General features: G+C 32.2%; 1 protein-coding gene across 1 annotated transcript; it reads right to left on the reverse strand.

Annotated features, from left to right (window-relative positions):
* Nucleotides 1-575: 575 nt before the first annotated feature.
* On the reverse strand, nucleotides 576-5,875 carry zgc:55781. The gene is made up of 2 exons (NM_214694.2): nucleotides 5,806-5,875; nucleotides 576-2,269 (listed from the first exon to the last, which is right to left on the reverse strand). Exon 2 carries the CDS (start codon nucleotides 2,249-2,251, stop codon nucleotides 968-970), a length of 1,284 nt encoding a protein of 427 aa, NP_999859.2. The 5' UTR covers nucleotides 2,252-2,269; nucleotides 5,806-5,875; the 3' UTR covers nucleotides 576-967.
* Between the last annotated feature and the right edge of the window lie 5,115 nt (nucleotides 5,876-10,990).

Raw genomic sequence — 10,990 nt, forward strand, 5'->3', positions numbered from 1 at the left:
TCGACCAGTATCAGACCAAGGCCCAGCACACTTTTGCAGCCTATCAACAGTTGGGTTTTGGGTGTTTGATCTTTTTTATTTATGTAGGTGCATGCGTGTGTAACATTGTAACAATACCAGCTATCAAAAATATAGGGTTGGTATTTCTGAAAGTCAGGAATAATTGGCTTCTATGGACACTTTGGCTGCACACCTTAAATAAAAATATGACAATAATATTTGGAAATGCTTTGATTAAATCAATTGATATTGATAAATATATTTTTAATATAATAATTTTTTTTTGCATTATAATATTTTATTTTATTTTAATTTCTGTGATGGCAAAGCATACATTTTCGCATTATTACTCCTGGCTTCAGTGTCACACAATCCTTCAGAAATAATTTCATAATGCTGGTTTGGAAGACTGTTATTGAGACATCAGTCTAGTATCCGAAATACATTTTTCAAGATTATTTGATGAATAGAAAGTTTTAAAGACCAGTTATTGTAAATGAAAGCCTTCCATGTATCATTTTACAATCACCCCAATTTCTCTTGGCTTTAATGAATAACAACAAGATCTTTCTCATGAGGTAAAGCAATTTGAACAGTGTTTATTGTAAATATGAAAATGGATGTGAAACAAAAAACAAACCCTGAGGCATGTAGGGAATGACTGTGAAAAAAAGTATATGCCTCTTTTAAAACAGTTGTTGACACTATATTTATATTTATTTATTGTTTTTGTATATAATCATACATTTGGTTAATCTGACATCTTTTCTGGCTTTGCGTTGAAGTGCTGAAATCGAGGCACAGAGCTCACGGAGTTTCGAGAAAGATTGCTGAATGTTTGAATCTGCAACCAGCTGTGTGATACATTTGCTATACAGTAGTGCCTCTGGTTTTAAGCAAGATTACATATACGCACATCTCTAATACGACATAACCTTAAACACTAAATGCTGACGTATGTCTTTAGTCAAATAGGAGTGGCTCTCCATTCTTTCCCCTCAGTGAGAGCGCGAGGTTGGTGGATGAACACGCTGAAGCGCACACCCTGATTAGCAGCAGCTCGAACGAATCCACTATTAGCGGTCATGGTGATGGCCCGCAGCGTGTCCCCTGTCCCAAAGATCATCAGCGATCTGCGATTCACCTTCGAGCTCATGACCAATCGCTGAGTGCGCTCAGACGGTTGATCCGGAACAACTTTGAGCCTCGCCAGAAGCTCCTCCGCTCGGGATTTCTCTCCCGGGCCCCCTAAAGTGTCCAGAATCACACGAAAATCCTCCACCGCAGACTGACAAGCAAACAGCTCTTTTCCCTTCATGAACTCCTCCAGCCGTGGCAGGACTTTCTCTTGCCGTTCTTGTGCGGCCTGCTCCGTCAAAACCACCTCTTTAAAAGTGAAGTGGCAGTTGCCGTGGCTCAGAGAAGACACGTATGTGATCAGTGTGGTGATGTCGAGGTTCACCCTATTGCACACGTCCACTTTCACCTCGGTAGGGAAGGCAAGACTGGCCACAATGGTGTCTCGATCGACTCGAGTGTGCGTGAGGTCTGTATCATCGCTGTCATCATCATTATCATCTTCACCATCCTCTTCTTCCTCAACCAGATCTTCGTGATCTCCCTCCTGGTCTTCTTCATCTTCCTCTTCTCCACCTTCAATCGTGTTAACAGCAACGATGTCGCCTCTCACCGAAATGCCCATTTCTTTGAGCTTGTCTGCCATCGGGCTGGAAACACCATTATAGAAGGCAAATATAATGTGAGGGTTGCTGTACTGCACCGGCTGCTGCCGACTTGCCTCAAGAAAATCTTCCGCTTGCCGAATGACGCTTTTATCCCCATACTGCCCACGGCCTTGCCAGATATTGTGCAGCGCCTCCGCCTTGCGCCCGATGGATTTGACCCACGTATGTCCTCCATTGGCCACCACATCCACTACTAGCGTCTGCTTCTGGCCGTCGGGGCTCTCATAGGCGAACACATGCAGGACGCTCACCACCTTCTCCAAACTCTCGGCAGACTCAACAATGGCCTTCAGATGAGTGAGATTTGTGCTTTGAAGGTGCGATTCCTTGATCACGACCTTGCCGGCCTCCACCTTCTGCAGGAACTTGAGCTCAGCGCGGAGTTTACTGCACAGTTTTGCACGTCCTTCGACCTCTCGGCCTTGGCGGCTACAGATTTTATCCACTCGCTCAAGCAGCTCCTTAGCCACTCTGATACGATCCTGCAGCGTGTTGTAAGTAGCCATTGCTGTTGAACATTATTTCTGCGTGATGAGAAAGAAAATGCTTTAAATAAGCACTAAATGTGTTGATATACCTGTATAAAACATCATTATATATTATAATAAACACATTTTCCCCAGTTTAATGATAACTGCTAGTTTTATTAGTTATATACAGTTGAAATCAGAATTATTAGCCCTCCTAGTAGACTATTAGTAGTTATATTTTTCCCCCAATTTCTGTTTAACACTAATATTTTCCCCAACACATTTCTAAACATAATAGTTTTAATAACTCATTTCTATTCACTTGTTTCTTTAATCTTTGCCATGATGACAGTAAATAATATTTCACTAGATATTTTTTAAGATACTGGTATTCAGTTTCAAGTGCATTTTAAAGCCTTAACTAGGTTAATTAGGAAAGTTAGGGTAACTAGGCAAGTCATTGTATATGATGGTTTGATCTGTAGAAATTAAAAAAATATTGCTAATAATATTGGTCAAAATGGTTATAAAAAAAAAAAGTTAAAAACTGGTCTTTATCTTGCCAAAATATAACAAATAAGACTTTTTCCAGAAGAAAAAATATAAAAGAAAATTCTGTGAAAAATTCCTTGCTCTGTTAAACATCCTTTTGTTTCTTCAAATATTTCTAAAATGTAGATAAAAAGTCTTATAAGTCTATACTATAGTTTATTTACACTAATTCTAAGATTACAAATGTTACTGTTTATAACTGGAATATACTGGCCAGTAGAATGTTTTAACAATCACAAAGAATTCACATTTAAAATGATTTCCTTTCCTTCAGTGTCTCTCTAGTAAGGCTGCACTACATTGGACAAATCGGACATTTTAATATTTTGTTTTTTGTAATATATAATGCGATATGAATTTAATTTCACTACATGATTTGAATAGCTCTATTTGGGAATATTTCGTTAATTTGGGTAAACTGGGATGATCAAGTTGTTTTCTATACAGTGCACAACAATACAATAACATTCCCTGTACAATAATACAATACAACAATAGTACAATAACTTAACCTAGTTAACTGAATTAACCTAGTTAAGTCTTTAAATGTCACTTTAAGCTGCACAGAAGTGTTTTGAAAACTATCTAGTAAAATATTATTTACTGTCATTATGTAGAAGATATAATAAATCAGCTATCTTCTTTCCGTTAAACAGAAATTGGGGGGGAAATAAATGGGGGGTGGGGGGTATATACAGTTGGAGTCAGAATTATTAGCCCCCCTTTGAATTTTTTTCTTTTTTTTTATATTTCCAAAATTATGTTTAACAGAGGAAGAAAATTTTCACAGTATGTCTGATAATATTTTTTTTTTCTGAAGAAAGTCTTATTTGTTTTATTTCGGCTAGAATAAAAGCAGTTTTTAATTTTTTATAAAACATTTTAGCAAGTAAATTATTAGCCCCTCTAAGCTATTTTTTCTTGATAGTCTACAGAACAAACCATCATTATACAATAACTTGCCTAATTACCATAACCTGCCTTGTTAACCCAAATAACCTAGTTAAGCCTTTAAACGTCACTTTAAGCTGTATAGAAGTGTCTTGAAAAATATCTAGTAAAATATTATTTACTGTCATCGTGGCAAAAATAAAATAAATTAGTTATTAGAGCTGAGTTATTAAAACTATTATGTTTAGAAATGTGTTGTAAAAATCTTCTTTCCGTTAAACAGAAATTGGGGAAAAAATTATATATTAAATTATATATATAATAATTCAGAATGGCTAATAATTCTAACTTCAACTGTATATGCAATTCCAGCGTTATGGATGTGACATTTGCAGTAAAAACTCAAAACATAAATTCACAGATGAAGTACATGGCTACATGCTAACATTATATTGAAACATCAGTTCATATTTTCCAAAACAAATAACCACAGAGTTATGGGATCAAAAAATATCAATCTGTAAACATTTTTTTAGGTTTTAAATGTGGAAAATAAACATGCGTTATAGATGTGGCCAAAAAAGTTTGCGAGTTTACAGTATAGTATATAACATACATTGTAGAAATTCTCTGAATTAAAGTGCACAACCCAAAAGAAACAACGCTCATCAAAAGGATGAAACTTGGCTCTATGTAAAATTAAAATGACTGAGTTTATTTCATTTGACATTTTTGCATTTATGAGAAAAAAAGCTTTGTTATTGATGTGTGACACCTCTCCATTATGGATGTGACAGATGTAAAATTGCCACTTGTGTGACGGTAAATCAAATATAATAGTTTGAAAACATCGACAAAGACATTTTTGAGTATTTTACAGTACTGTGAAATGCAAGCCTACACAAAAAACTTAATTTTGTTCATGGCAAGGTTGACATTTGTATGGAATTGCTAATGTATAGTTTTTAATAATATCTTTATCTTTTAATCTTCAATCTAATCCTGCGATGTAACTGTTGCGGATACACACATTACAATACCAAAGCTCAAACAATATATTGTTCAGCCCAACTCTTTAGATAAAAATTATCATAACATTACAATAGGGCTAACAATAGCAATTACTATTTAAATTTGGGATACATGTTAGTTGCTTATTAATATCTTTAAGCTTTCAATTAATTATTAAACTGGATAATAAAATGCTGGCTAATATGATTTAGTTTTTAATAAATAATTAAAATGGATAGATTTCAACTATTGCTATCAAATATCATTAGAATAAATGATAATTTTTTATATTTATATATATATATATATATATATATATATATATATATATATATATATACATACAAACAAAAAAGATGGTCACTACTGGCAAAAAATTTATCTTTTTAGTTTCATATATATCAGTAAAATCACCTTTATGCATATAATTATCTTTGTGCATGAAATACGCTACATAAATATACAGTCAAGCCATAAATTATTCATATCCCTGATATAAATAACTGCAGGCTTGACTGCATGACTTGTCTATACTAATGAATGGTCACTACTGAAATAAAAAATATCAATATTATATTACATTCACATGCTACATTTAAAAGTAGCAAGTTATGCTTATAAATACATTTAAAACATTGTTTAATCATTATGTACCTTTGCTTCCTAGAATGTTCTGGATTTTGTGCAATTTTTATGGACATAAAATGCTAGATTTTCCATGACCAAGGAAATAAGCTTAAATAAAAAAAACGTCTGTCATATTATCAAAATCAGGATGTAATGTTATATTTTAAGCAATGTGAACTAAAAACATAGTAACGTTAGCCTTCTTATATAAGCACTAAAGAGGATCTTGCTGATGAATAAGTTCGCTAGGGCGTTGTTTAAAGAGCCAATACCGGATAACATATATACAAAGATGAAGCTTTATGTACATTTATACGACAAATATCAATCAGTGTCGAAATTGTCACGTTTTTTTAACTCGCCGGCTAATAACTACGTGTCAACGTGCCTGGTTAACGCCATGGTTTTCTACATACCAGTCAAATTTCTTGCTGTTTACTTTAAGTAATATAAGAACAACAACAGACCGTTAGGTTAAGAAAAGTTATCAGGAAACGTGAAATACTTACAGCATTTACAAGTTCAAGTTCTGCCTCTTCTGTTTTGGGCTGACGCTTTTTTGACCACGAAGTAGAGAGTAGCGCTGTCAGAATGCCGGAGAGTTTATATTGCCCCCTAGCTTGGAGGTTATGAATTGCTAGTCAGTGACACAGATGATCGTTCATGTTCACATTTGACTAATTACGTTCACATTATACCCTGAAGGTTCCCGCAGATTTTTTTAACAAATAAAATTAAAGAAATATCTTTTAAAATTATTCACAGGTTTTATACAGTTAAACAATTTTTACAAAAATTCAAAAATGACATTGACTTCTCTTGCTCTTTCTGTGAGACTTCTGAATCTGTTGCTCACTTGTTCTGGGAATGTCCCTTTGTTAAATCTTTCTGATCTGATGTGTATTCTAATTGTCCAAAAGGTTTGTGGTTTGTGGTGGTTTTTCTTTAAGCTTTAGACAAGTTGTTTTGGGGTTTTATATGAAAGAAAAACCTTAATTCAAATTTTTGCATAAACCTAATTATTTATTGGAGAGTTTTTTATACACAAAAGCAAATATTCTCAATCTAATTTTTTTTAAATGATAACTGAAACTTTATTTAAAAACCATCAAAGACTCCCACAACAAGAAAGCTATTAAAACTTATACAACATGTGCTTTATTTAATATTCTGCATTTATTTGTTTAATTTTTGTCATGTGCCCTCATTTATTTCTTTATTTTTTTGTTTCTTTTTCTCTCTCTTTGTCTTTCTTTTGTTTTACCTATATTATATTTGTTTTAAAATTGTTACATTTCTCTATTGATAGTACTACTTTGTATTTGTTGTAATGGACTGTTGTTATTGAAAAGAAAAAAATATGCTGAAGGTATTAAAAGACTTTCTGGTCAATCTTTTTAGCAGGTTTACCGATAAGCAGGTTTCATTACATAGGCTATTTGCCTGTATATTATATTATCTAGAGATTTGATGTTGTAAAAACGACAATAGCAAACCATTTTAACATTTATTAATTTAAAATAACCAATATGTAGAATTTCAGCAATACTTTTTGAGTTTATCAGTTTATTGGTTATAATTGCTTTTTTCTTTGACATGTATGACTCTTTAACCTACTGGAATGTACTATTAGTGTCTAATATATAGCCTACACTGTAGTTCCACACAATTCCTTCATGTTGTCTCAACACAAATTTAATAAGTTAACTTAAATCATTTTTTAACAAACCTAAGTGGGTTGACCATAAAACTGGCGTTGTCAACTTATTTTAAGAAGTTTGAACAAAGGATCAAAAGTCATTTTTTGAGTTCATTTATTTTTCTTTGGCTTAGTCCCTTTATTTATCAGGGGTTGCCACAGTGGAATGAACCGCCAACTTACATAAACTTACATACTTACATGTAACTTACATAACATGCACTTAAATATGTTTTACACAGTGGATGCCCTTCTAGCTGCAACCCAGTACTGAAAAATGATTAAATTCACACATGTCTTTGGACTGTGGGGGAAACTAGAGCACCAGGAGGAAACCCACGTGAACACAGGGAGAACATAGAAACTCTATCCCCACTAACCCAACCGTTACTCGAACCAGCAACCTTCTTGCTGTGAGACAACAGTGCTAACCACCGAGCCTCCATGCTGCCCTTGAGTGAATTAATAATAAATAATAAAACATGTATACAGCAACTATTCTCATGGCACATTAAAAATATGTACTTGTTACTACCAAAGGTTTAAGGAATATTTAAGTAATATGAATAATATTAGATATACTATTATTATTATTATATCATTAATATTACATTCATAATAGAATGCATGACAAAATTTAGCAATTTGGTGTAAGAATGAAATGCAGCCCATGGACCACAAAATCAGTAATAAGTGTCCTTTTATTCAAACTGAGATTAAACCTCACCTTTTGAGAATATTTGGCTGAGATATACAGATTTAAATATTTGAAAAGAGTTCAGAAAAATAAAACAAAATTCTGAGTCTGCATTTGATATCACCCTTGTTAAATAGTGTGCTGTTTGAGGGCGCATCCATTTGTAGTGGTATATGAAACCATTGTGAACATTTTGAAGTGTAATATGCACTGCAATAACGAGTCTACAACCCTGACAAAAAATCTAATCCATTTGAGGGATTTTTCAACTAGCTGCACAAACAAAATGGCATCCCACTGAGTCCTTAAACTCACTCAATCCTTTTCATTCACTCCTTCAAGTGGACTCTGTTAGTGGACTAGTGAACAGTAAATGAAGCTATATGTGCCAATTTCAGATATTACTTTAAGCTATCTAAAATAATTGCTTAACAATACACGTTACTCAAAAATAAATATTAAAAACTGAGCTTTGATATATATTTACAGTAGGAAATGTTCACAACATCTTCATGAAACATGGTGTTTATGATGATTTTGGGCATAAAAGAAATATTTATCAGTTTGAGTCACCTGTTTTTGGGGCACAACATTTGTATTTCATCTTTACTTGTATTTTCAGATTATTTTCTTTCATTCATTCATTTTCTTGTCGGCTTAGTCCCTTTATTAATCCGGGGTCACCACAGCTGATTGAACCTCCAACTTATCCAGCACATTTTTACGCAGCGGATGCCCTTCCAGCTGCAAACCATCTCTGGGAAACTTCCACACACACATTCACACACACACTCATACACTACGAACAATTTAGCTTACCCAGTTCACCTGTACCGCATGTCTTTGGACTGGGGGGGAAACTGGAGCACCCGCAGGAAACCCACACAAACGCAGGGGAGAACATGCAAACTCCACACAGAAACACCAACTGAGCTGAGGATAAAACCAGCGACCTTCTTGCTGTAAGGCGACAGCACTGCCTACTGCTCCTCTGTGTCGCCTCAGATTATTTTATATGTGTAATTGTTTTTATTGTAATTTCTTTTTAAAATTCTACTTTTTGTATTAATATTATTTGTAGCCACCTAGGATCTGAGAGTAATGCGATTTTGATTCTTGTATGTCTTGTGTGGTTGAACTGACAATAAATCTGATTTTGACTTGACTTTGAAAACATAGCACAGAAATCAATGGTGGACTTAGTGAATTTGGAGGCCATAAAGCAAAATTTATGTCTGTGCCCATTAAAAACACACAAACAATTTTTTTTTTTGTTAATTTCATTCAATTTGATTTTATTTGATTTGATTTAATAATTTTATTAAATTTAATTTAATTTAATTCAGTTTTATTTTATTTGTGTTTTTTATTTAATTTGTTTTTATTTTATTTTTAGTTGTTTTTTGTTTATTTTATTTGTGTTTATTTTATTTTATTTGTTTTTATTTTAATTACTAGTATTTTACTTGTGTTTCTTTTTTGTTTTCTTTTATTTGTGTTTCTTTTATTTGTTTTTATTTAATTTTACCTGTATTTATTTAATTTAATTTTGTTATTGTTTATTTTTTATTTAATTTTATTTTGTGCTTATTTTATTTGTTTTTATTTTAATTTATTATTATTATTTTTTTTAAAATTTTATTTGTGTATATTTATTTATTTGTGTTTATTTTATTTTATTTACTTTTGTTTTACTTGTTTTTATTTTCTTTTGTTTTCTTTTATTTGTGTTTATTTTATTTGTTTTTATTTTATTTTCTTTTTTTTATTTAATTTTATTTGTGTTTATTTTATTTTATTTGTGTTTATTTTATTAGTGTATATTTATTTCATTTGTGTATATTTTATTTTATTTGTGTTTATTTTATTTTAATAACTTTTATTTTACTTGTGCTTATTTTCTTTTGTTTTACTTTATTTTGTGTTTATTTTATTTGTTTTTATTTTATTAATTTTATTTTATTTGTTTTTTATTTTATTTGTGCATATTTTTTTATTTTACTTGCGTTTATTTTCTATTCTTTTATTTGTGTCTATTTTTTATTTGTTTTTATTTTATTTGTGTATTTGTTATTTTATTTGTGTTTATTTTATTTTATTTATACAAATCAACATAAACAGCAAAAAGCCTATAAATTACTTTTTATTCAAAAGTGAAAATAATATTTGCAGAATGTAAATGAACAGCAACGTCTTCTGATTGAAATTTGATTGGTCATTGCCAAGAAAGCATGCAAAAGGCACACCACACAGCTTATAAACAGTAAAAAGGCTTATTTCAGTTCACAGCAACATTACAAAAGATCTAGTTATAATCAATCAAACTCTCCACACTTTACAATGAATATAGTTTTATTGCATAAACATGATCTGTGCGCATGCATAATTTAACACTGAACTAATGTTTTTACAAGCGTGCGTGTGTGTGTGCGTGGGCGTGTGTCTGAGTGGATACTAATTTAAACACCACTGATTAATTTGTCTGTTGCATTCAAGAGTTCAACATGTACCTTTGGCTACGTTGCTCAACACTGTAAAAACAGACTGTAGCAGAATCCTTTGATGCTTTTCATGTGCCAAAAAATATATACATATGGGAGCTTTTGCCAAATCTGTTTCGCCATGTATGAGATGACTTTAATCCACAGCTTTTTTCAAATGGTCTTTAGTGCATTCCTCACAGTCTAAGCATTCTGTGTATATGAGTGTATGTGACACTGTTTGTTTACAGTGGAATAGAGGATAAGTGTGTTGAATTCTTCATCGTATTGTTTCGTGCTAATGTGCTCATGCATGATTTCATTTGAGAAGATAAACGTTTTACAATTTTTTCACAATGCTTACAAATCTTTGATTTATATCATCATGACTGGAAGATTATGTTCCAAAGTATCACCATATATAGAAAAATACTAAATATATTGTAAATATGTGTTTTTGAACCATACTGTACTTGGATTAATTTCTTACTGTTAACCAATAATAGACTGTAAAAGTTTTCTACGTTCATTCATTTTCCTTCAGCTTAATCCCTTGTTTATCAGAGGTTGCCACAGCAGAATGAACCATCAACTAATCCAGCATGTGTTTTACACAGCGAATGGCCTTCCCACTGCAACCCAGTACAGTACAGATTGATGACAAATAATGATCTTGTTCATTAATGCTCAATGACTTTTAGGTTGAAATTAAACTACTTCCTTTTAATGTGAAATAACTTCCTTTTGCACTGAGAATTCATGCATATACACATATGAAATCACTTGCATTTATGTATATACACAACTAGCTGTATATA

Source organism: Danio rerio, chromosome 2, assembly GCF_049306965.1.
Source record: "Danio rerio strain Tuebingen ecotype United States chromosome 2, GRCz12tu, whole genome shotgun sequence".
NCBI classification, from domain to species: Eukaryota; Metazoa; Chordata; class Actinopteri; order Cypriniformes; family Danionidae; genus Danio; species Danio rerio.